Source organism: Microtus oregoni, unplaced genomic scaffold (genome assembly GCF_018167655.1).
Source record: "Microtus oregoni isolate MIOR12 unplaced genomic scaffold, Mior012 000037F_ref0000500, whole genome shotgun sequence".
Lineage (NCBI taxonomy): Eukaryota > Metazoa > Chordata > Mammalia > Rodentia > Cricetidae > Microtus > Microtus oregoni.
Window position 1 is genome coordinate 16,764,222 of NW_024543096.1, and position 26,853 is coordinate 16,791,074.

General features: G+C 37.3%; 1 protein-coding gene and 1 pseudogene across 6 annotated transcripts in view; both read left to right on the plus strand.

Moving 5' to 3' along the window:
* The window catches only part of Slc4a10 (solute carrier family 4 member 10), a 228,877-nt gene that overhangs the window by 175,685 nt on the left and 26,339 nt on the right, over positions 1–26,853 (plus strand). For all 6 annotated transcript variants that reach the window (XM_041631596.1, XM_041631597.1, XM_041631599.1 and 3 more), the window contains 6 exons: positions 8,928–9,033; positions 13,870–14,031; positions 15,935–16,048; positions 17,171–17,332; positions 24,586–24,837; positions 26,010–26,078. In XM_041631596.1, coding sequence (XP_041487530.1) covers positions 8,928–9,033; positions 13,870–14,031; positions 15,935–16,048; positions 17,171–17,332; positions 24,586–24,837; positions 26,010–26,078 — 865 coding nt within the window. The remainder of the gene's footprint in view (positions 1–8,927; positions 9,034–13,869; positions 14,032–15,934; positions 16,049–17,170; positions 17,333–24,585; positions 24,838–26,009; positions 26,079–26,853) is intronic.
* On the plus strand, positions 360–1,040 carry LOC121433241 (annotated as a pseudogene).

Below are 26,853 nucleotides of genomic sequence, written 5' to 3' on the forward strand. Positions count from 1 at the left end.
AGAAACTTTGTAGTGTCTTCATTTTGCTTTTGTTTCCTATACTTTAGAGCCACACTTCCAAACTCCTTGCTCATTCCAATATCTTGAAGCATTTCTCTGTTTTCTAATAAAAGTTTCATAGTTTTAGGTTTCCTAATACTTCAGTCTTTAATATGTTTTGTTCTGTCTTTTGACTATGGTGAAACCATAAAGTACACTATGGTTTAGTTTCATTCGTATATTGACTTAAATTATTCAAAGGATAAAGCTGTTTCCAGGAGCAATAAAAACATGAGTTCAGGTTCAGTCAGATCCCGGTAGCAGCTGCGTTGGCTTAGTTCTTCTGTAGCTCTCCCCTTCTCCCTTTCGCTTCCGGAAACATGGCCTCTGGTGTGGCTGTCTCTGATGGTGTCATCAAGGTGTTCAATGACATGAAAGTGCGCAAGTCTTCAACGCCAGAAGAAGTGAAGAAACGCAAGAAGGCGGTGCTTTTCTGACTGAGTGAGGACAAGAAGAACATCATCCTGGAGGAGGGCAAGGAGATCCTGGTAGGAGATGTGCGGCAGACTGTGGACGATCCCTACACCACCTTTGTCAAGATGCTGCCAGACAAGGACTGCTGCTCTGCTCTCTACGATGCCACCTAGGAGACTAAGGAGAGCAAGAAGGAGGACCTGATATTCATCTTCTGGGCCCCTGAGAGTGCACCCCTTAAGAGCAAAATGATCTACGCCAGCTCCAAGGATGCCATCAAGAAGAAGCTGACAGGAATCAAGCATGAATTGCAAGCAAACTGCTACGAGGAGGAGGTCAAGGACCGCTGCACCCTGGCTGAGAAACTAGGTGGCAGTGCCGTCATCTCCCTGGAGAGCAAGCCTTTGTGAGCCGCCTCCAGCCCCCTGCCTGGAGCATCTAGCAGCCCCAGACCTGCTCATGGGTGTTGCAGGCTGCCCCTTTCCTGCCAGACCTGGGGGGCTGGGGGGATCCCAGCAGGGGGAGGGTAATCCCTTCACCCCAGTTGCCAAATGTCCCCCCCCACCCCCTGGACCGTCCTTCTCCCTCCACCCTAACGGTTCTGGCCTTCCCAAACTGCTTTTGATCTTCTGATTCCTCTTGGATTGAAGCAGACCAAAAGTCCCTTCCCAGGCACCCAGTTTGGGGGGAGCCTGACCTATTTTTTTAACGACACCCTACTCCTTATCCCCCCATCCCATGCTGCCAACTTCTAACCACAATAGTGACTCTGTGCTTGTCTGTTTAGTTCTGTGTGTAAATGAAATGTGGAAATGACCCTCCCTTGCCAGCTGGTTGCCCTCCCCTTCCCCTTGTTCTCAGCCACTCATGAAAGCAGGACCAGTAAGGGACCTTCAATTTAAAAACAAAAAACAAAAAACCAATAAAAAGGCTAATTAACAAAAAACAAAAAAAAAAAAAACATGAGTTCACTATTGATCTGTTTCATTTTCATTGTCCCTCTAATAAGCTGTGAAATGTTCAGGAACAGAGCTGGTGTGTCTTCATCTTTCCACCTCCCAAGACCCTGAGAACTGTATAGATGCTCCCTGCACCTTTGTTGACAGTGTCTGTCAACAATTCATTCTTCATGTCCACTGTTGGTTATTTTACTTCTCTATTACTATAGTTTGATTTATAGGTCCTAAATAGACTAATCTTCCATACTTCCTTGTCAAGGACAATTAGAAGGCAGAAGATTACATCATTTATTCAATATTTAAAAGAGGACTCTTTCCTTAAAAATGAACCAAATAGCCACATGTTATACACCAGATTTTGGTGAGATAGAAAGACTATTCTTAGAGAGTTCACAGTCTATGAAGTGCTGACCCAATTTCTCTTTGCTTCTGAGCTGACCTAAATTTAAGGATGTATTCTGAAGTGTTTAAAGTGAAATTTAATGATGTTTCAATTTACATTAAAAAATCCCAGCATCGATATTGAGATAATTTCATTTTCCTGCCTCAAGAAAATGATGTTCTGACCTAGAATCCAGCTAATATTAAATCAGAGAAGCTATACTCTAGAATGAGCCTCTGCAAATTTTGTAAAGTTCCTCTGAAATTCTGTTTCCCTGTAATTTTATGTTTGCACACGTTTTGTAAAACAGAATATATTTGCTTTAAAAAACAAGTTACAGGTGTATGACTTATCGATAATCAAATAAGACAGAGTGGAGTAGACAGATTTTTTAATGCCATGCTTTTGCTAATTAGGTGGTGAATTCTCTCTGTACCATACAGCTTTATATTTCCTGTTGGACACATTGCCTTGTGTTCCATATAAAAGTAATGTCATACGTGTATTGATGGTTTGTATATGATTTATATATTTACTCAAAGTTTCTACACCCCTTGTTGTAAATTTTTGATCAAATTATTGTGGTTCCTATAACGTTCCATGTACTGTTGGTTTCTTCGTTCATCACAGCTTTGCTCGATGTTTTCAGTGTCAGAGCTACTTCTGTCATTGTTAGAAGCTTTTATAATAATTTGTATTAGTGGAAGGAAGTTCCCTTTAACTATAAAAATTAACATTCTAATTGCTCTTGTAAGATATTTATTAACTAGCCATATTCAGTTAGTTCAGAATATTTCTCTATTTACAAATGCCTTTCTTGGTAATAAAAGGAGTTCCACGTACACATTTTGCATTTATTAGTTGGCATACAGAAAAAATTCAAATGGAAAGTATGTTCGTATGTGTGTGTGAAAGAGAGAGGTTTTATTTTTTATCAAATCAATATTGTGTGGTATGGCTTTATTATTTTATAACTCAGAATACTATTGAAATAAAAACATAAATATGTTTAGCTTCTATAAACATAAGATAAACATATGATTCTATAATTTTTTTCTTGTGCGTTAATATATAATGTGCTATATGGCACTCTTGGGGGTTAATTTAGTCTATAAATTGCTTGAAAAGACACAAAGCCCTTCCAGTTTAGTGCACAAAGGAGGGGGGGGCTATTAATGACTACCAAGGCAAAGGACAGCATCTGTAGCCTAGGAACTAAAATTTGTGACATCGCTGAAGGGAGTTCTACCAAATTACACTTTCCAGAAGACAGCCATAGGCACTTGTGTAGGGAAGACAGATCGCCTCCATTAGTCTTGAGAAAGAAAGCGAAGACTTCCGCATGTGGGCATTTAATTACACGGTTTATCTAATCACTGTGTGGCCATTTATATAAACAGGATTGTTGGGAGAACTTGTTTTTCTTTGGGAAGCAAAGGATAGCAGAGGGCATGTTTTATAAAAAGTGCATTTTAAGCCAATTGATCCATTACTACAAGGCATTTTTTACTGTTTTTCAGAAGCCACACAGTCGTCTCACAAGATGCAGAAAAGGCTTTGTGACAAAATCCAAAATTCTCTTATGGTAAAAGTCCTAGAAAATCTAAGTACACGAGGACATATTCATTATCATAATGGCAGTATACAGGAATCCCACTACCAAAAATATGTTAAATGAAAGAAACTCAAAAGAATTTCTACTAAGTAGCCCCCATAATGGCTCCCTCAAAATATCTCTTTCCTTGCTCTCATCTCTGTCCTTCCTCCATCTAGACTATCCCATTCCCTCGTTCTCCTCCCTCTCCCCTTCTTCCCTCATCTTCCCTTCCACTCTCCCTTCTCCGCCCACCCCTATGCTCCCAATTTTGTCTTGCAATCTTGTCTATTTCCCTTTCAGGAGAGTCCACGTATGTTTTTCTTAGGGCTCACCTTGTTACTTACCTTTTCTAGAATGTAACTATAGGCTCAATAGCCTTTGCTTTACAGCTAGTATCCATTTATGAGTGAGTACATACCATGTTCATCTTTCTGGGTCTGGGTTACCTCACTCAGGGTTTTTATTTTTCTAGTTCCATCCATTTGCAAGCAAATTTCAAGATGTCATTGTTTGTTTGTTTTTTCTAACGAGAAGTACTCTGTTGTGTAAATGTGCTACATTTCCTTTATCCATTCTTCAGTTGAGGGGCATCTAGGTTGTTTCCAGGTTCTGGCTTTTACAAATAATGCTACTATGAACATAGTTGAACAAATGACCCGTTAGCTTGATTGAGCATTTTTTGGGTTTATGCCCAAGAGTGGTGGTATTGCTTAGTCCTGAGGTAGGTTGACTACAGAAATTCCCAGGAATCCACAAGGATGACCCCAGCTAAGACCCTAAGCAATAGAGAAGAGGGTTCTCGAACTGGCCCTGCCCTGTAGTCAGACTGATGAATATCTTAAATATCACCATAGAACCTTCATCCAGCAACTGATGGAAACAGAGGCAGAGACCCTCAGTGGAGCACTGGGCTAAGCTCCCAAAGTCCAGTGTAAGAGTGGGAGGAGTGAGAATATGAGCAAAGAGGTCAAATCCATGATAGGTACAACCACTAGAACAGTTTACCTAAGCTAATGGAAGCTCACCAACTCCAGCTGGACAGGTAAGGAACCAGCATAGGTCCAAATTAGACCCTCTGAATGTGGATGATAGTTGTATGGCTGGGGCAGACTGTGGGGCCACTGGCAGTGGCACCAGGATTTATCTCTACTGCTTTTTGGGAACCTATTCTCTTTGGATGGATACCTTGCTCAGCTTAGATATTAGTAGAGAGGGCCTTGGGCCTTCCCCAAAGCAATGTTCCTTACCCTCTCTGAGGAGTAGATGGGGGGTGGGGGGAAGGAATATGTGGAGGTAATGGGAGGAGGGGAGGGAGTAGGAACTGGGATTGGCATGTAAAATGAAAAAAGATAGTTTTCTTTTAAAAAAATAAAATAAATTTTTAAAAAAGAATTTCAACTAAAATAAGGAACAGGACAAGGATATTCACCCTCTTTATTCTTGTTCAGTAGCTTGCTTGAAGAGTTAGCTAGTGCAATAAAATAAGTGAAAGAGATAAAGGGGTACAAATAGAGAAGGAAGTCAAATTACCCCTATGTTCAGATGATATAATGTTCTGTATAAACGCACCTACATACTCCACCAGGAAACTTCTACAGTTGATAAATTATTCAGTGAAGTAGCAGCATACACAGTTAACACATAAAAATCAGTAGTTTTCTATATACAGGTGAAAACATACTGAGAAAGAAATTACTAAGGGAAACAATCCCATTCACAGTCGCCTCAAAAATATTCTGAAATAAATCTAACTAAGGAAGCGAAAGATGAATTTTTAAAATAAAAAATGTTAAGATAGCAAAGAAAGTAATGGAAGAAGATACAGGGAGATGCAAAGGCCTCCCATGCTCCTGTGTCGATGGAATAATATTGTGGAAATGGCCTTACTACCAAAAGCAAGTTGTAGACTCACAGAAATCTCCATCAAAATTCCAACTCAATTGACACAGAAATGAAAAAACTAATCTTGAATTTTGTTTGGAAGCACACCCAAAAACAGAGAGAAAGAGAGAGAGAGAGAGAGAGAGAGAGAGAGAGAGAGAGAGAAAGCATCCTGAGTGATGACAGAACTAGTAGAGGCATCACTATCCCCGGTTTGAAGTTTATAGCTAGTGAGCTGTAGTAGCAATATAGAAAAGCAGTAATGTATCAGAGAAGTTGGGCTGACTCTCTATTTTCTACTTTCTTCTCCAGGGGTTTGTCATACTCACAACAGTAGTAATAACCACAGCGATGGCACAGAACACCCTATTAGTATTTACTTATGATAGATCTTATCTTGGGGATTTTGCCAATATTAATTTGTTTGCTCTCACCATAACCTGTGAACTTGGAGACTGTCACTGCCACTTTATACATGAAGAAACGATAGTTTGATTGCTTACGTATCATGTTCAAGATCACTCAGCTAAATGATTGATTTGAATAAATAAATTTGGCTAGAACATCCATTATTGTGAGAAAATACCTAAAGAGTAGTCTTGCATTTATACTTCCACATTACTGTTAGAGTCTTCAGAAGTTGGTTTGAGTGAAATTAGCCAGAGAATTTGCTCTTCACTCAGGTTTTATCCCCTTACAATGCTACTTCTGTTTTTTTGTTTCATTTCTTTGCTTTAGATTTTAGGTTGTTTCCATATTTGGATTGTGTTCATATCAAGGGAAGATATGAAAATTTCCTTATTTTATCCTTGATTCATATTTAAGAACATGTATGTCCAGTATTCAGAGGTCCCTTTTGAGCCTCCAAGTGTTGTACACAGATCATTTACTTTTTTCCTGGTTCTGTACTAGGGATTGATTGACCCTAGGCCTCACATAGCTAGAGAGACATGTTACTGAGAGTTGCAGGCAGAGTCCCAAAGATAACTGAAACTTTCTATGTAAGCATGTACACTGTGAAACCTGCCTGCTGATTGTTCTCATATCTAGTGTGTGAACTCTACAGTGATTTTCTTGGCTGTTCATGGTGTCTTTATGTATAAATAAATATTTTAGGCTAAAATATTTTTCCAAGTTGGAACTGATTTGAGAAAAGTGAGTAGCCACAGCACCCTGTCATTGAGGCAAACGTAACTAATATTCATTCTAAAATACATCTTTCCTTTGAGTTTGCCACTATTATATTAGATTTCTAGCTTAGCACTTTCAGGAAACCATTGATAGCATGTAAATGGAAATAGAATACCAAGAATGCAGTGGCACCCTTATGCCCTTGTTCTCACTAACCCAATTCAGTCACTCTAAACAACAGAGGTCGCAACCCCAAGGAAGTCCATACAAGGCAAGCGAAGTGAAAAGCCACATCACCATATGCAGGGCTGTGAGAAACAGGGCACTGAACAGCAGGAATGAGAGTGGTAGATGCAATGGAGTTGCCATAATAAAGGGCAAGAATGCAACACATTTAGAGGGATCTCGTAAAGGAGATAGGTCCCAAAAAAGAGAATAGGGGAAGCATAGAATAGAGGAGAAATGTAGATCACTTCGTTTGATCTGGGACAGTCTCACCTTTCTAGCTATCCTGATAGAAATGGCACCAACTTCTATCTAGAAACAGTGTATCACAGCTGAAAGAGCAGGACTTACAGGGTCAAACAAACAAGGATTTCCATCTAATTCTGTTAGTATGGACTTGACTAAGTTATCCCTCCTATACAGTTGTGTAGTATGTTCATATAGCCTTCACACACCCTAAGGTGTCATATCTTTGTCATGTGTGCAAGATAAATAGTTATCACCCTGAGTTCTTTAGGAGATGATGATAAGGAATAAATCCACATGGGTTTGGTAAAGAAACAGCTTTTCTCTAGATATTTTTAAATCACATTGAATAAGACTGTGAAGGCAGAATCTGGATAAGTAGAATTTACTTTGAAAGAAAATGAAGAGAACTTTAGCATGGTAGGAATGCATTGATGTTTCTTTCATGTTATGTTCGAGTGAAAATGTAACATTTGTGATACATCATCAACGGCTGAGGAAGGAACTAGAAAACAATAATGATAATGATCATGAGGAGAGCAGCCACAATTCCAGAGAGCGCCAATGTGCACTAAACACCACACACACACACACACACACACACACACACACACACACACGGGGGTGGAAGGAAGGCAGAGACAGAGACCCAGACAGAGAGACAGAGTGATAGATGAGAGACAGTGAGAGACAGAGACAAATACACATATACACACACACAACTCTGTGTGTAATCTTAACTTATTCCTCATATTACCCCTAATACGTGAGTGTTTTCAACTCTATTTCCCATAAAACGAAAGAAATATAGAATGGTTGAGTCATATTTGCCCGTGGTTACATAGATGATTGAGCTCCCTGACACAAAAACCTGTATTCTATCATAATGTCTAGAACTTGGGAACAGCCATAATTAAGCACTATCTATTGCTGAAAATCTGATGTTTTTTTTTTTTTACCCTGTTCTCTTAAAACCCTTTTCACTAACTTTCCCCCGGAGCCCTCTCCAAGTGAGCTCCACTAGAGGAACTCTGTCTTCCTCTAGTGAGAGCCAACCGTGCCTGTCTGTCTCAACAGGCCTTCTCAAGTAGGATTTCTTGTAGTGACAGACTAGATAACCACTTGAAACATGGAAGATTTGTGGTAATGAGCAAAAAAAGTTCCTGTAGTAGAAACAGCAGAGTGTTTCCTAAACAGACAGATACTTTCCAATAGAAATAATCTTAGCGCCAGGCAGTGGTTGCACATAGCTTTAATTCTAACACTGGGGAGGCAGAGGCAGGTGGATCTTTGTGAGTTCGAGGCCAGCCTGGCCTGTAGAGCGAGTTCCAGGACAGGCTCCAAAGCAACAGAGAAACCCTGTCTCTAAAATAAACAAAAGAAAAAAATAATCTTAGCAGTGGAAGTCAGTTCTAGTAATATGACTAGAGCAGCAGGCTAACGCATGTTCCAGCTGTGTGGCCTGTGTGGGTTGTGGTGGACCCCAAGCACCATCTGAAGTCTTTGTCTATAGGAAAATGCTTCCCAACAGACAAGGTAAAAGGATCATGAATGATTCCAATAACCATCATAAAACCTCATACACAATGTGCACTAAAGATCTGTATTGATTGTTTGATCTTTAGTAGAATTGTGCCTCATCACAAAAGCCAGAATAGCACTGAGCTTTCTACAGTCTTTAACTTAGAATTGTATGACAAAGTTAAATGTGACCTTCAGAGCGTGAATTAAATGTCATTCTGTTTTTAGTTAATATGATTGTACAAATAGCTAACGTAGAATGTTTGTAATTTTTCCAGGTAGCTTATAACTCACAGGCATATAGATGCTGGGATGATCCCTTCTAGGAAATAGTGCTAAGTGGTCCAGTATCCCAGCATTCTAGTCTTAATTGTTGGTATAGTCTTTCCAAGAGTGTTTTAGGTGACCTAGCTACTTGCCTGTCAGACGGATGAATGCTTCATCTAGGGAAAATGATTTCTCAGGTATATTCTTTGGATACAGTAAAAAAAAATCTTCTTATTTCAGAAAAGCAATTGTTTTGCTCTTTCAGATGTAACTGTATGGAGCCACATAGTCCCAGCAACGCTACACTGAAGGAATGGAGGGATTCCAATATTTCTGCCTCTGACATAATTTGGGGGAACCTCAGCGTGTCCGTAAGTAAAACATGGCACAAGAAGTCACATCTTGAATCACTTACTGTAAAGACCTTTATTGACATTTTTAATCACTTATTGCAACTAAGGTAAGAATTTTGAAAATACAAACTTACACAAGTGACAGCTTGGTTTTAAAGTCCCTCCATTTCAGATATCCAACCACAGTAGGGTTTTCACTCCTTACAAAAAAACTTCTCATAGACCTAAGTTGCCCTTCTGTTACACAAACAGAAGAACAGAACTAAAGTCAACTGAAGACCATTAAATATGAGTCCTGGTGATCATCACGGCGGGGCCCGTTCTGCTTTGCCCACGAAGGACCGAGGATATTTCCACTTACTGTGTGTGCTTCTCCCACTGTTCAGAACAGGATGAGGGGAGCGGATGGGCTGATATTTTACTGTAAATACTAGTCTTTGATGAATGTGACAGTTAAAAAAAACTCTCATATGTTTCTCAACAGATTTCCAACTTCCATTTTTATTCTTTAGTCTACTCAGAAGAAAAGGGAGGGGGCTACACACACATTTTTGCCTATAATGCTTAAATCCTGTACCTTTGCTTCATTTTCTTCTCTGTAATTTTTTTCTCACAGGAACATTCCTCTGCTTTTACTTTGTACTCCATGTATGTGTGTGTGTGTCATAATCTGCATTCATAAGTTTCAGTTATTTCTATTCAGTGAAAGCATGAAATTTGTATTTAAAAAACAAGTGTTCTGCTTTATAACAAATATAAAATTCCCTGGGCAGCCCCACTTTCTCTTTTATTCCTTCCAGTCATGTGCATTACTATCCAAAGGTTTTGCCACAAATATCTTTATAGTCATCAGCCCAAAACCAAACAAGTAATACTTCATTTGATCAAACACATATTATTTTAGTAAGTGAGTCAGTTAACAGAACATAGAAATATTTTTGTTTTATAAATATTATAAGCCTCAAAATATTTTTGTTTAAGAAAAATATGACCTTATGTCTGTTTTCATTATATATGTTCTTTCAGAATTATAAATCAGAGGACTTACCCTTGGTTTACAATTCAATGCTGGTATATATTTTATGACCTCTTTTATCTCCTCTTATCTCTCCCTCTCCCCCTCCTTCTTTACCCCCCATGTGTGAGACATCCCCTTGGCTTAAAACAGAAATTTAAATGTTGAATTTTGTTGGTTACAGATTTTACTTTTTCAAATCAAGGCATCTTGAAGAGTGGTCCCTTGTCATTTTCTCCAGAACAAGTCTTCATTTACTCTTACCTCCTTTTGTGGTTAACATGTATTCCTTTCCACTTGCATTTCCCTAAAATGCAGCCAGGTTTCTGGTACCCAGAGACCTTTTAAATTGATCAGTAAAGGAAATGATGATGTGAGTAAGAAAGAACAGTCCAGTTTATCGAAAGCTTAGTTCTGGAGTCATGGTGAACATGTTTTGGTGTGAGTGTCTTTGTAGAGAACCTGTTTAGAAACTGTATTATTTTATCCAAAGAGCCTCTGTTTGCTCCCTTTTCTCTTATTTTCTTTTCAGCACAAGTTGAAAATAATTCAGTCTGAATTATTCAAAAAATAATTCACGTTTTGTATACTTTCTGAGTCACTTAATGCTAAATTGTAAAATTTATTCTATATATTAGCCAATCCTGAATAGCCTTCTAAAAGACAGATTTATTACATAATCGATGGAGTTAGTCATAAGTGAATTATTTTCAAATTGTTTACTTAAGATTTTTTAATCAATAAATTTTGATAGTGTTTTCCTTTTCCCACTTCCTCCCAAATTCTTCCACCTCTCTACCCACCCAACTTTTGAAAGTAAAAGTTTTGAGCTCAAGTAGAGGTTTGTAAAAAATACTTTAGAGACAAAGAAAATCTAATATTTTTGACTTATTGTAACATTCTCTACTACAGGCCACTGTTCTGAAAGAAATTTCACATTATTTTTTATGTAGCAGGGTTTTCAATAGATAATTTCTATTCTTGACCAGAAACATTCTGAATCACATGAATGAATGTTACACAAAGGAAAAGCCCTATGATTCTTAAGTCAACAAGATTAGTTAACTTATCTTATGCTGTTTTTCTCAGGATAACCATAATTATTATCTAATACAAATATTAATGAAACACTATATTGATAACTATTATAACAATATTAGTAAAAATAGTGATGCAACATTTAATTTACATATATATTTAGCATATCATATATTATTTTATTTTATCACAATATGTCTCATGATTGCTAATTTATACCTTGCTAACTCATAAAGAGCAAAGAATCAGAATCGAAGGGTTAATTATTTGATAAATACTGAATGATTATGTTGAATATTACTGTGGGATATTACTTTAACTATGTAAAAATGTGTTACTTTTGTTTATGCCGCATTTGTTTAATTATGTAAAGATATGCTGCTGTTTTACGTTGCTGCCTAAGTAACCTAACTGATCTTATAAAAAGCTGAACCACGAATAGTTAGGCAATAGAGGGATAGGCAGTGCTGTCATGTAGAGAGAATAAGTAGGAGGAGGAATCTAGACTCCAGAGAAGATAACTGGAAAGAGAAGAGAACTAGGGAGAAAGACAGGAGATACCCAGAGCGAGACAGACAGACATATATACAGTAGGATATATATAATGAAAAAAAGGTTAAAAACCTCAAGACAAAACATAGATTCTTTTAAAAGGGAAACAGGTTAATTTAAGCTATCAAAGCTAATGGGACAAGCATAAGATAAGGCCAAGCATTCATAACTACTACTGAGTCTCTGTGTCGTGATTTCGGAGCTGGGTGGTGGTTCAAAAGCAAGCCATCTCATCTGTTTACTATTTAGTTCAAATTCACGGCCAGCTAGTAGACTTAGATCTGTGTAATGCATTTTAGCTCATGGTTTCTAATTCTTATTTAATAAAACCTATTTTTGTCAACTCGCAGAATTGTTGAAATAGAATGTGTTCATAGAGTAATTAGTAGAAATCTGTTTGTTACCAAGTATCTTTTGAGTACCCATTGTACGTTACACCATGTTAGACTAAAGTGAAAGGTTTTGGATTTTGTTTGCATTTCTGAATTTCAAGATTCATTTCTCTCTCTCTCTCTCTCTCTCTCTCTCTCTCTCTCTCTCGTTTCTATCCTTCCCCCATCTCTCTCCTTGTGTGTGTGTCACACACAGATAGCAGAAACTGAAAATAAATGTTGAATTTCGTAGGTCACAAGATTTACCTTTTAAATTTATAGACCCTGACTCCTGAAAAACAAGAGAAACTAATATTGTCCAATCTGCTTGAGTTAGAATAACTAGGCTCAGTATTGGTGGTCTGTTATAGATAAGGCCTTTGAAGGATCTTTCACTGGCGTCTGACACCTTAGAAGTAGAGGATAAGACCCAGGTGCATCCAGGGAATGTTTAGAAGCCTTTCACACCTGCATTACAGGTGCTCACAAATCAGTGTGCCTTGTGTGGGACTCTCGCCTCCTCTGCTTAGGCATCCCAGTACACGTTGGACTGCTTAGCAATTTCCAAGCATTTCTGAACAGGGACACACACAAAGAAAAGAAAAATGAAAACTTCAAGATTTAGTTATTGTTTTTTATTAATTCTGATTTAGAAAAGAAAACTAAAGCTATAAATGCTATCTAGAGGATTATTCTGTAGTTTTTCAATAGCCGTTTTTCTGTGCCTTAGGTCAGCTTAACATGAATAATTGAAATTGAGCTAGCAAGAAAGGTCCTGGCAGACCCCTTAGGTGGTTATAAATTATACTGATATATTTCTCCAGAGTCTTTGGGTAGGGCACCTATGTCAAGTGGAGTTTACTGGTTGGTTACTTGTTTCAGATGACATTGTAGCTACTTACTTATGTTAAAATCTTTCAGAGGAGTTAATCCTATGCTGTAGAAGACGTGAGGATTTGAAGTTTGATTCAGTGAAAACACTGTGTCCCTTAAATTCTCTTCCTACTATTGCACAGTTCAAACTTTGTTCAGAATGCCTAGATGACTAAAGAAGTCACTGGATTTCTAAGCTGTTATTTATTTTGGAGCAGAGTAATATAATTTTTAGAATACAAAAGTTCTCCAAGATGACAGAATATTTTTTCCTTTCATAATATTTAATGCTTATATAAAATATTATTTTGTCTTGAAGTTCTTTTTGACTTTGCTGCCACCTAATGGTTAAGGCAGTAATTAATTTTTTTCTTTCTCTTTTTTTAGAAGGAGAAATATATATATATATATGTATATATATATATATCAGATTAATAGACATGATTTTTCCCTTGCTCATGTAGTAATGTTTCCTTCATTTTTTCTTTGAATTCTATAGTTACCATATCTGACTGAAAGTCCATTTCATTAATTGTATATCACCATCTTCTTGTTGCCTTTCTTTTCTTTCTTGGTAGTTTTAAACAACTTTCTCTAAATCATATTGTTGTAATATGCTATAACCCCCTGCAGGAGTGGTGCATGTGGTCAGCTCCACCACTCATGATGAGGCTGAAGTACACTGTTCAATCTCTCCAGGCCCTGACTTTCTCAGATATCAAATATAAATGAAAACATCTGTCTCTGTTGTTGGTGTCGAAAATGGTGAAAATGATACATTTTAATGCTTTGTCATGCTTCTGATGTTAGTACAAACTATGCATTATCAAACTTGCCACACTTGAAGTACATCTGTTATCTTGAACTTAATAGTTAGGTTTAATACCTATCCAAGTAGAATTCCTTGTGCGAGTCATCGGTGGACAGCTGCAGCTGATCAGGTATTAGTTTCTGGGAAAAAAAAGCCCTGGACTCCTTACCAGCTCTGTTTTCCTTCCCGGGCAGGAGTGCCGATCACTGCACGGGGAGTATGTTGGGCGAGCCTGTGGCCATGGCCACCCCTATGTGCCAGATGTTCTCTTTTGGTCGGTGATCCTCTTCTTCTCCACAGTTACCATGTCAGCCACCCTGAAGCAGTTCAAGACAAGCCGGTATTTCCCAACCAAGGTACCTGGGCTCTAATATTCCTGACCCAAACATAAACTAAAGGACAGTTGTGAGATGCCACATTCTTAAGAACAAAGGAGAGTTAGAGACAGAATGAAGGGAACCACGGAGAGGTTTTAGTCCTGAGGGAATTGGCGAGTTAGTGGTAGGCGGTGGGAAGGGGCTGGAGAGGAGGCACTTTGGTGACACAGGTATCTCAGGTGGCACAAGCCCTTCAGGTTTTACCTCTCACGGAAAGGGTCAACACTTCCCTTCCCGCTTACAGTTTTGGAAAGTCTAAGCACACATCATATCACTGAGTATCGTGTTCTTTCCCAGTAGGCAGAGGGACCTATTCCAGCCTGACAGGTACCTCAGAGGAGCAGCCATTACACTGTCTAATCCCTGGTTCTCAGCCTTCCTAATGTCGTGACCCTTTAATATCAGCCCTCATGTTGTGGGGACCCCAACCATAAGTTTGTTTTCATTGCTACTTCATTGCTGCAATACTCTACTGTTATGAATCATAATATAGCTCTCTGTATTTTCCAATGGCCTTAGACAACCCCTGAGAAAGGGTCATTTGATGCTCAAAGGTGTTGTAACTAAGAGGTTGAACGGAGAAAACCTGCAATGCTCTCTAGACAACTGTCTTCTTGTTTTAAAAGCATCAACCGTTTCCCCTAATCCACCATGCTTGTTTCTGCATATTTGGGAAGTAAACAGAGAATCAGTTGAGTTCAACACTTAGCTCTGAAAAGTAACTTTTTTGATGTTTGATTCCACCACAAAAGGGGACAGTGGGTGAGATAGAAAAAAAAACCGAGGAAACAAATATTTTGGGGTTGAGATACCCATTTCAAAAGCCTTCCTCTTTGGTAAATGTGTGGAGTTTTCCCTTCCACAGAGAGCCGCTTCTCTGTCACCTACTCCTTGCTAATATGACAGATTCATTTCCTCCACCTCCACTTAACCTGATCAATACTGAATTATTCTCTGTATGTTGGAAACTTAATCCTAAGTATTTTGTGCACATGTTGCAAAAGCATACTAATAGAAAATCAATATAACTGATAACTGCTTAAGGATAATTACTCAAGCACGTCTTGTAGGACCTAGGGATGGTTCCGTCAGTGCAGTGCTTGCCTTGGAAGTATGAGAATCCAGAGCCTCAGAAGCCGTGTTTTAAAAAGCTGGTGTATTGGTATACACCTGTAATCCCAGAGGCAGTGAGATTGGAGGGGAGGAGGTGAATCCTGCATGTGCCTGTCCATGAACCTGGCCTACCTGGTGAAGTTCCATGCCAATGAGAAACTGTGTGAAGGCCAGTGTCTAAGAGCTTCTTTTCTGACTTACACCTGTGTACTGTGTGCTGTGCACTCCCAATGGCTTCCTACAACGAGAAATGACTCAAGAACCGATTTATACAGAATTTGCTTTAAATAAAAGAATTTTTAAAAGCTTGTCCACACTGTTTTTGAATGTTACTAATTGTCATGCCTTGAGTAAAGCAATTTAAAAAATTAAAGTAAATAAAGCAGGTAATTTTGTTTAATGGTCCTTTAGATTCATAATATTAAAATGTAACTTGTATGCAAGAGTCCTAAAATTCATCAGATTCAGGCCAGATGACCTAAATCTGTGTTCTAAGTTTTCACATACCTGGGATAGAAATAAATATTTTACATAAATATTGAAAGGAAAATGGCCACCATTATTTTAGTCAATAAATCTTTATTCTGAGAAGTGTGTATGAGAAACATGAAGATGTATTCAAATTCTAGAATAGCTAACAATAATACTTTATAATGTGCATAGAAGGTAACATTGCAGTAACAGCACTTGTAAAGTATGATTTGAGACTGTTTCTGAGTACCTTGTTGTTTATAGCTCTCCCAAGTAACAGCGTTCTCTTTATTTCTAGGTTCGATCCATAGTGAGTGATTTTGCAGTTTTTCTTACAATTCTGTGTATGGTTTTAATTGACTATGCCATTGGGATTCCATCGCCAAAACTAAAAGTACCAAGTGTTTTCAAGGTGAACATAACTAGCACTTAACATCTATCTACTTTTCTATCTCTCTGTGTCTATAAATCTTTATGTAAATGATATCTGTGACCCCAGTACGTGAGATTTTCCTGAGAGTGTGAACAATATACATTAATAGAATAAGAAATAAATGATACACAGTATGAATAAAATTGTAATTTAATATTAAAATAGAATTATAGAAATGAAACCAGAAGGCTGCTTAAACATTTTCTTCTTGGCTATTATGGTTGGAATGTATACATACATTACAACATGCCTAATGCCAAGGAATCATTCTGAAACTAAGGAACGTACATTATTGTGAGGTGAAACCGTAGAGTGGATGGGGTTTGAAAACCAGATAAAATAGTCTTTGGATGAGAATGCCAGCCATATTATAAAGGCAGGACATGCCCTTGAAGCCAGGAACTTACTGTCTCAGCCTGTTTTCTCATCTGTCAAACAGAACTAAGGACTTAATCAAAGGATTTTTGCTGTCATAATGAATTCCTCTGGGATCCAGTTCCAGAATTAGCCATGTTTTGAACCTTTTGCTGAACTTCTGATGTGACTGAGTTTCTGTTTTTTTGTTTTTAATTTTTGTACAGCAGCCTCTGTACATACCTAAAATAAGTTACTATATTATATCAGAACACTCTGTTTATTTGTCTGCTTGTGATTATAAACTGAAAGAGTGTTCTATCTTATTTATCTATGATCTTGTTTCTAACATAGTCTTCAATATGCAATTTTAAATTTGCCAACAGTAAATGGTAAGTGTTGGTGTTATTTACTTAATGCAGATATTGATTGTGAATATGTTTTTAATTAACCTGATGGAGTTTAAATTCAGCCTCAATTAATTACTAGCCAGAAACCTTAGACAATTTACTATAGCGTTCTATACCTCAATTTCATCTTTGCAGTGTTGAGTAGAAAAAATGAGTTGAAAGATAACACACTTAGAATGGTATCCTTAGTGATGTAAATTCTTCATGAGTTCATTATTGTTGAATGCTCAGCCAACCATTTTATAATTAAGAATTCCCTGTTTATATCTATATGACTTAGTTCAATTAGGTATTTATTAATCTAGGTACTAATATGTATGATTAATTTTTTTCTCAGCCTACAAGAGACGACCGTGGATGGTTTGTTACCCCGTTAGGTCCAAACCCATGGTGGACAATTATAGCTGCCATTATCCCAGCTTTGCTTTGTACAATTCTGATTTTCATGGACCAACAGATTACAGCTGTCATCATCAACAGAAAAGAACACAAGCTGAAGGTGTGTTTTAAGGCCCATTATACTAATCATTCTCATTTAGTTGGTAGGAACTGATGGTCATAGATCCTACCTGTGCTGAGTATTCATCTGTTCAGCATGAGATGCTGTTTTCAGGGTCATAGTTTTTATTGATTTCAGGAAACTGTCTCTCAGAGGTATGAAAATTTGCTTGCACTATTTGAATAACCTCCAGAGTATGAAACCTTACCTTCATCGGGAAAATCAGTTTTAACTTTAGCATGCTTAGCCTTGATTTAAGAAAATATTCAATTCTGGTGAAGTACATTTTATACCAATCTGCCTATGTTTGGGATTCCTCTTTCTTTTATTTGACACCAAGTATGTTCATTATTATAAGGGACCATGTATTCAGGTATGTTTCACTGAATTACATCATTTAGAAATATTATTTGTTTGCAATGCCTAAAACAAAGGAAAACTTTGGCTATAAATACTATAGTTTGTAAGTAACGTCTTTGAGAATTATTGCAGATTTCTAACAAACTTTTGAAACAAATAGATTTTATTTACTGTATATTCTGTCCTGCTGTTTTGTAATTGTAATTAAGTATTTTTCACTATTATTCAATTTTTATGCAATATAAGTATCATTTATACAAATGTTAAGTTGATAAAATATTGAATGGTTCAAAATAATCAGAATCAATTAAGGAAGATGGGTCAGAAGACGGTTAAGAGCCAGAGGAACAGAAAGGCTGCTGTGAGATAGGGAAGCTATACCCATGAAACCTCAAGGATAACACCGATAGACATGTTGACATGAAAGGGAGAAGGTCACCAGGTCCATTACTAGACCAAGAACTACAGGCTGCTAATGATTGCTAGGGGAGGAATTCATATTTCCCAGGGATGAGTCCCCTCATTGGTTAGCCAGTACCTAATGATCAGCGCTGAAGTCATAGACACACAACAGCACTAAATGGAATCAGCAGGTTATATGTGCATACTTACACATTTCAGTGTGTGTGTGTGTGTGTGTGTGTGTGTGTGTGTGTGCGTGTGTATGGTGTGTATGTAACAATCATAAAGAAAAAGAAGCCATGACTCTGAGAGGGAGGTGGGGAACATGGCAGATGTTAAAGGGAGGGTGCATGGAAGGGTTTGGGAGCAGGAAAGAGTTGGGGAAATGAAGTAATTATATTTAATTAGAACTTTTATAAAATCAAAATCAATCCTTGTAAAATAGGACATGTACAGTCTTATTCTGTTCTGACCTGAAGAAATTGCCAGCTGCCTTTGCTTGTCTCTAAAACTAAAAATTATTGCTGAAGTAACAGCTATTGTGCTATGTACAATTTTATAAATATATTAGGCTAATTAAAATATCTATGAAAACTATTTCACTGATATAACAATAAGCATTTATAAGAATGTACAGTTGCTTATAATAAATTATATTAAGGAGTTTGGGGTACATACTAGAGAGAGTGGGCATTCCTCATTCTCTTGAAGAAACTAGTGATGAAACTTCTTTTAAATATAATTAATTAAATTTGTGTGTGGTTTTTGTCAAATAAAATGTTTAATTATTGAAAATATCCATTTCACATTTTCTGTGAACTCTTAGGGATGGCAGCTATTGTGGCTTACACCAGAAACCACAGCACTTGGGAAAGTGACTCAGGAGCATGCATGAGTTCAAGGCTACCCTGGCTACATAGAGAATACAAATACAAGTAAAAAAATACAATGAAGTAAATAAGTGCTAGACTGTTGCTGTGTTGGCCTAACCAGTTCTCCATATAGGAAGCAGAGACCCTGACTTACAACGCTGCTGTTTTTCATGGTTCATACTACCGACTGATATCAACTAAGGAAATTTTTATTTGTTTTTATTCACACATTTATTCAATTCACAATTTGACCAATGCAGAGAAAGATTTAATAAAATTTGTATTCCTCCATTATTTAAAAAAAACTTGGGAAACTGAGGTTCAAAGTAATCAAACACTAAGAATAACAAAAAACAAATGCAATATATGACAAGTTCACAACCAATATCATCCCAAATGAGGAAGAACCTGACGCACTCTCTCTGAGACCAGGACCAGGACATGGCAGCCTGCTCTGCTCTCTCTTACAGGGTACAGCAGTTTGACAGGAGAAAGGGATGAAAGCACACAAATAGAAAATGAGGGAGAAAATTATCCGCTGTCCATGAAAAAAGCCATTGAGTAATTAGTTTTTGGAAGTGAAAGAATTGGCTCCAAAGCTTCACTAAACCAGGCTATTTTATATTATAGGTTTTATTTATTTTATTTTTAAAATTTATTTTATTTTTAAAAATAAGGAATTCAGATCATAAGTTTAATAACCTCATTAATTTGAATATATTTAATTTAATTTTGTAATATTTAATAGTTTCAGAATTAATTAAAAAGCAAATATCACCACAACTTTATTATTAATACAGCACAGCTAGTCACAGCTCAGCACAACTCTGTAAAGTCAGTTGAGCATGATGCTGCAAAGTGTAGTAACCCGTACTCGCTAAAATCTAGAATCACTATACTATACATCTTGGTCTTTTAAAAAAAAAATATCTTTACTTTTCTGTTTTTATATGAGTTTGATTTATAAACCAAACAATATGAAAAGTTAAAGGGAAAAAGTGAAAACTCTATATTTCATTAATCTGAAAGTGGCATCATTGCTTATGCTTTTCATACAAACCTAGGTAGCTTTTCCTTGGTTAGCTACACAGAACTCCTGGTCCATGCAACATATCCAGCTCAAAGCAAATATTTTACATAGTACATATACTATCTGCTGTTTTCCATATAGGAACATTTCATTAAAGACTATGTCAACTCCATAAATCTGGATTATCATTTAAATAGCTATGTATTTCATTATACTGAAGTTTTAAATTGAACTAAGGACTATTAGGGGGAAAAAGATATAAAGTCATCGATTGGCTTTCAACAGAGTAGTTTAGCCTTTGTAATAACAGGCAGAAATGCCACCTTGCTGAAGCCTGGCTATCTTTCCAGACTGTGAGTTAAACTGCTCTAGGTTTAACTGTTCCAAATCATTACTGGAATTATATTTAGAAGACTAGACATTGATGGAGATTTAGTATCATCTTCTCAGCTGTCACATAGCCTTGCTCCTTCTAGGCTTCAGACTTGGGGATCACAGGTCTTTGTTCTTGTTCCTTGTTCTTCATACAAATAAATAAGTCTTCTACATTTGTGACTATTGCAAAGTTCTAAATATATCCATCGTTTTTCTCCTTTAAATCAAGGAGAGTATTGCTAGCATAGTAAAACTTTGTTTAAGGGTCCTCCAAAGTTCTCGATGGCATTGAATGGAATGAAGAATGAAATTGTTTAATATTTGTCTTGGAAATAAACACAAGGCTATATTACATAATCTCTTTTGTTACACAGTTAAATCAGTATAGATGTAAAGATTAAAATTTAAATCTGAGATCAGACAGGACCCATCACATTGTGCTGTCCTCCGCCAGCTGTCTGCAGTCCGAGTGCTCTGTTCTCACGTTGGATGTAGATATTTTCAAAGCAGGTTCCCTCCAGTCAGAATTTAGCAACAAGAGAAACTTACTTCCTGCATAGTGCCTTTTCCTCCTATAAGTTCCATTATAATATAATCTATTGTTGGTTTTCCTCCTGACAACAATGAAAGTATACTTTCTTAGAAGACTGCTTACTAAGAATAACACTTTACTCCATGGCTATTCAACATGCCTGTTGCTACACTCAATTTTTTTTAAAGTTTTCTGGCTTTGGCTTGAGATTCGTATTTATAAAAAGATGTTTCCTGAATACATCCTCAAATCACAAGCTAAACTACACTTTCAGATTTTACTAATTTTTTTTTAATTGAAGGCTAATTGTTGGTTGGTTGCAACACTGTCTGGAATTGTTCCTCCATTTCTGTGTCAAACACTTTGTGGTCTTCACTGAGTGTGTCTGAGTGCACATCATCTCTTCGGGTCATCCCAGCATTCATGTCATTTTCTGTATCTTCCAAATGTATTGTATATCTTTCTGATTTTTCCTCGCCGTATTGCCAGAACCACTCATTTTCTTTTACATGGTATTTTTCATGACAGCAAGAAAATGTTCTTACAATAATATTTGCTAGTAAATACACAATTAAGTGTTGCGCTAAGGAGATTCACTAGTTAAGTAACTTACTATACCTGAGAATGGGGAGCGTAAAATTAGCAAAACTTGAAATCACGCAAACATGAAAGCAGTCACAAATATCATAATATGACCATGAAAAATACTATATATTGTATAGATGTACACTTAAATCCATGCTCTAGAATTTTTTTTCCCTTTTAGAGTTGGAGGGCATAGGGGTTAGCTGAATCCTTTTCAAAGGCATTAAAAACAAGAGCTTGGTATTGTTTAGGGCTTGCTATATAGAAGTGGAAATAAAGAGAGACATTATTTTGTAGAAAAGAAAGTTTCTGTTAAGATACAGCTCTGGGATTTTCTGCATGTTTCTGTAGACAGTTCAGGCTTCTTTTGACATAATTTTTAATAAACAGCAATACAATCCCAGATCACCAGAGTAAATGAATGCATTTGCAGCATTCATTTGGCACCGCATCCCCTTGATGATTATGGCATTTGATATGTTCTTTTTTGCCCTCTTTGTCAGCCTGGTTCTTCATGTCAATCTATAGTCTTTTATGTGGTTAACTTGACAGATGCAGGAAATTGCTGCCAAGCTTTGCAATGATTTTTTTCAGCGGTGGCATCTGGGTATCAGATGGTCCTCTTGGCTGGCCTCTTGTCTTGCTGCATGTTGGTTTTAGTGGGGTCTGGTGCAGCATCACCTGTTGCTATGCTCCCTCTTCCTCCCATATGTCCATTTCCCATGATTCAAGGATGAATGTGAGAATAAAAGCTACAGTTCTGTCTTTATTTTTGAAAAAAAAAAGCTACAGAAATATGTTGCAAGGTGCAGAGTTCTCTCTCTGACAAAGGGATACTTCCTTTTGGCTGGCATGCCTAATCAGCTAATAATTTGTTTGCAGCGAACTAGTTTTTAAAAACATTTTCAAAGAAAGGCAAGAAGGATGCTGATTAATGAGTGGAAATGTCAAACTGCTTTATTTCCATTCAGTCAAATTATTCTTATTGTACAGAATAATTAAGGGAAATCATGTATTCATTTTAAAGATGAAATTATTTTCTCTAAAATAATTATCTTGCCCACTTCCAGAAATCCAAAATTCTATTGTTTATGCTTATATCATATTTTAAAAAACTAGTGCGAGCTACAGGAAGTCATTGTTCTGAGGAAGACTTTCTTTATATTAGTACATGTAATATATGCGGATGCCTAGAAAATTCAGCATCTCCTAATAGAATAAAAAAAATGTAAAAATCCTCAGCTCTTCAGGAGCTGTCATCTTTTTTTCTTTTGCTCTTCAGCGTGTGGCCCAGCACTCCTCAGAGATCCCACTCACTTTGGGTAGCATCACAACTTGAAAATAGTTCCGCAACACAATTGCATTGAATCCCCTCAGATGCAGGAATTTTGGTAACTAATTCATATTCTAATTTGCAGTCCCTGGGACGAAACACACTTGTAACTGCTTCAGGCATTGCTTTTCAAGGGCTTGAGTTTTATACTCTGAAACTATAGCTTACAAAATGTTTTGCCAAACTATTTTTCTATGCACTTTTGGTTATGTTTACACCAGGAATTGTTTTCCATTTTCTGGATCTCCCCTGGCATTTTGTCATCTCTATCAGGGCAACTGTAACTACCCTAATTATTCTATAATTAAAATTGTTACATTGGATTTTAAGATACATTTCAAGAATGCATGTTTCCTTATAAAAAGCCATTCCACTCAGGACTGCCCATGAGTTCAAGGCCAGGCTGGTCTACATAATGAACTGCAGGACACTTAATCTATATAATAAGACACTGTAACAAAAAAAAAAAACCTGCAAATTCTATTGATTGTTTTCTGTGTGTTAATAATTATGCTAAGGAACAATGGAAAATACCAAGCAATGATTTGACATTATCTGTCCTTAATAAACTTGGTTTTTTAATAGGAGAAACTAACATGCAGTTGGTGCTTATGATATAGCACATGTTACTCTCAATGACTTCTAGAATGAAACAATTTAGTTATCACAACTTAATGAGATGCCTTTGATTATCATTATCAACTTCTCTCAGATAGGAAAAGGCCTGAGATTTGTTTTTTGCTGTGTTTAATTTTATTTTTAATTGAAAATTGTTACTTCTCTCATGTAATTTATCTGACCACAGTTCCTCCTCCCTCCACTACTCACAGCCCCCTCCCATCTCTCCTCTCCCCTAGAGTCACACACCTGCTCTGGTTCCTTTTCAGAAAAGAGTTGGCCTCCAAGAGACAACAGCCAAATAGGACAAAAACAAAATGCAGTAGGACAAGGTGAAAGCCCTCATATCAATGCTCAACAAACCAACCCACTAAGAGGAAAAGAGTCCCAAGAACAGGCAAAGAGTCAGAGACACACCTGCTCCCACCATTAGGAATCCCATGAAAACTCCATGCCAATAGCCACAACATATACACAGAGAACCTCATGCAAACCTTTGGAGGCCCATGCTTGCCATCATTTGATCCCAACAATGCATTTCCAGAACTATGATGCTTATACTTTCATGAAGTTGAATTAAAAAATAAAAATAAGAACCAGAACACAATATAGATCAAGAGTTTTGCAGCTTCTGGGGTTTTTACACTTTCTACACCCACAGGGCACAGCTGGAGGGGCCAAGAGTGCCTTTGAGTGTCTTTTGAACTATTTCCTCGGAGATCTAAACCAATCAGCCTATCAAGAGAGCCATTTCTGAACAGCCTGGCACTTACTTTTCCTCAATTTCCTTCCTACACTTAAGTGTGGGACAGTGAGAGTCAGGTGGAATTAGAGAGAAGGCAGGAAACACAGATGCTCTTATTTCGAGGGATGACTGGATTCATTGACTGTTGAGAAGTCCCCAATGCACTGAGACAGAAGTGAGACTAAGTAAGGGAGATTAGGCTCTGTGATACTCTTTCCAATAAAACACCTCCTGCTGAAACAGAAGCGGGCTGCTGGAAACAGTATTTAGGGGCTTAGTTCAAGGGCATCTGCCATGAAGGGACTCTCAGTATTGTCAGGAAGTGGTTTCTATTCACAACCAAGACATCCGTAACTTGTTGCTGACACCACTCCCTTCTCTTTCTGTTGTGTCTTTAACAGAAAGGTTGTGGCTATCACCTGGATCTGTTAATGGTGGCTGTCATGCTGGGTGTGTGCTCCATTATGGGCCTGCCATGGTTCGTGGCTGCCACAGTCCTCTCCATCACACATGTCAACAGCCTGAAGCTGGAATCAGAATGCTCTGCTCCAGGAGAACAACCCAAATTTCTCGGCATCAGAGAACAGAGGGTGACTGGGCTCATGATTTTTATTCTTATGGGTTCATCCGTTTTTATGACCAGTATTCTGAAGGTAATAAAATTATCCCTGATCAAAGAATGAATATATTTAAGGTAGCAGTTTAATATAAACATAAATTGGTAAATATTGCATGGCATGAGATAAAAGTGATATATTATTTAAAATTTTATATTATTTTCCTTCACCAAGTATGAATGAAAATTGTGCTATGTTTTAGAGTCTTTAAGTACATGAACGTGTAATTTTGTTGTACTTCCTGACAGCAACAATTCTGATTTGTAATTTTCAAGCTATGGGAGAAGCTCATATTTCCTGAGCAGCTAGTGACTGAGTTCACTGTACTCCGGCCCAGGTTAAAGGGTCTATTATTTTGTCAGTATGTAGATTGGATGTAATTTACTATAAGTGAGTAGCACAGACTGGACAATGCCGTGGTCGCAAAGACAGCTTTTTATTTCGAAGGCCATATGTAAATCAGCATTGCATATAAGAAATCTTCACATTTGAAATTATCAAATTAATTTTGAGTAGCAGTAAAGAGGGATTGTTTTATGATATAAATCTGGCAGATATTCTTACAGCATATTAGTTGCTTTATAAATTATCATTCATTTTGATTGCTTAAATATCAAATATTAATTGAATTATTTAATTTACACAGCTTCTTGTATCTAATCACTGCAAAAATGTATTTCTGCTATATAAGTAAAAGGATACTGGATAAAATGAGCTAGCCCAATAAAAGAAATTCGAACAATGCACATGTTAACAAATATCTGCCGTAACCTAGGACCAAATTGTAAATTAAACTTTGTTCTTAACCATTAATCCAGATATTTTACTATTTTAAAATAGAATGTAAACTGTCTTTATGTGGCTAATAGTCAATCTTCGTTATGGTGCAGTAATAGTTTATAATACTATTTATTTCTTAGGAATCATCAGGCTTTTAGGGTAAGTCTAACACTTAACTGCACTATTGTCTATTTTAGATATTGAGACACTAAGGTGCAGGCAGTTTATGTAACTGCTTCAGTTACCCAGATAGAAATGCCGGGGTAGAGTCTGAACTATGTCCTCCAATCCTACATCATACTGGCTTCTAGAATGTTTTTAATTTTCTCTTTTCCTCCCTCTGTGGTAGGTGCAAAATGAATGACCACATGTTGGAAAATAATGCCTCATGTTTTCTAATTGTTTTGTTTTGTTTTGTTTGTTTACAGTTTATCCCCATGCCAGTGTTATATGGAGTGTTTCTCTATATGGGTGCTTCATCTCTAAAGGGAATTCAGGTAAATTACTTTACTCTTACAGGCGTACCTGTTGGAACTTCAAGTACAGATGTGAGTCATGTGACAGCAGCCATCATCTGAGGAGAGGCTTTCTGACCACATGTAAATTTTTTTAAAGTGGCCAGAATTGTAGATGCTAAAGAGGAGTCTCTACTAAATAGGCACTCTCTCACTTATGTGCTTTTATCCAGCCCCAAAGATAGGTAGCCTTAAATTGCTATGTGCATGTGTGCATGTTTGGGTGTGATTCCACAGATGTGTGGAAGGCAGAAGACAACCCTGCTATCCAGTCGGAGTGGCTGTCCAGTGAACCCAGGGATGTTTCTAACCTGACTTCCCCAGCACTGGGATTCCAGCCAAGCACCACCATGACTGTTTTTACTAAGTGGGCTCTGAGGACCTGACCTCAGTCTTCATGCTTGTTCGGCCAGCACTTTGCCAGATGAGATGCCATTTACCATAAATATATTAACACTGAAAAGAGTTTAGTTTCCATCACCCTTTTGGAAAATGAATTAATTTCATTTCAAGATATGTACAAATGCAAACTATGATAGTCATCAAGCCATTTTTATGGATTCTGTCCACAACATTAGAAAGAATGCCTATACAAAAGATTTATTTTGGTTTGTGGTCTCAGGAGATTTCAGGCCATCGTAGCAGGCCTGGTAGAGCAGCTCTGTCTACAGCAGTGGAAATATGGATAATGGTTGGTCACAGGGCAGCAAACCAGAAAGCAGAGAGTGTGGGGCGTGAACTATTGGCTGGCTATAAC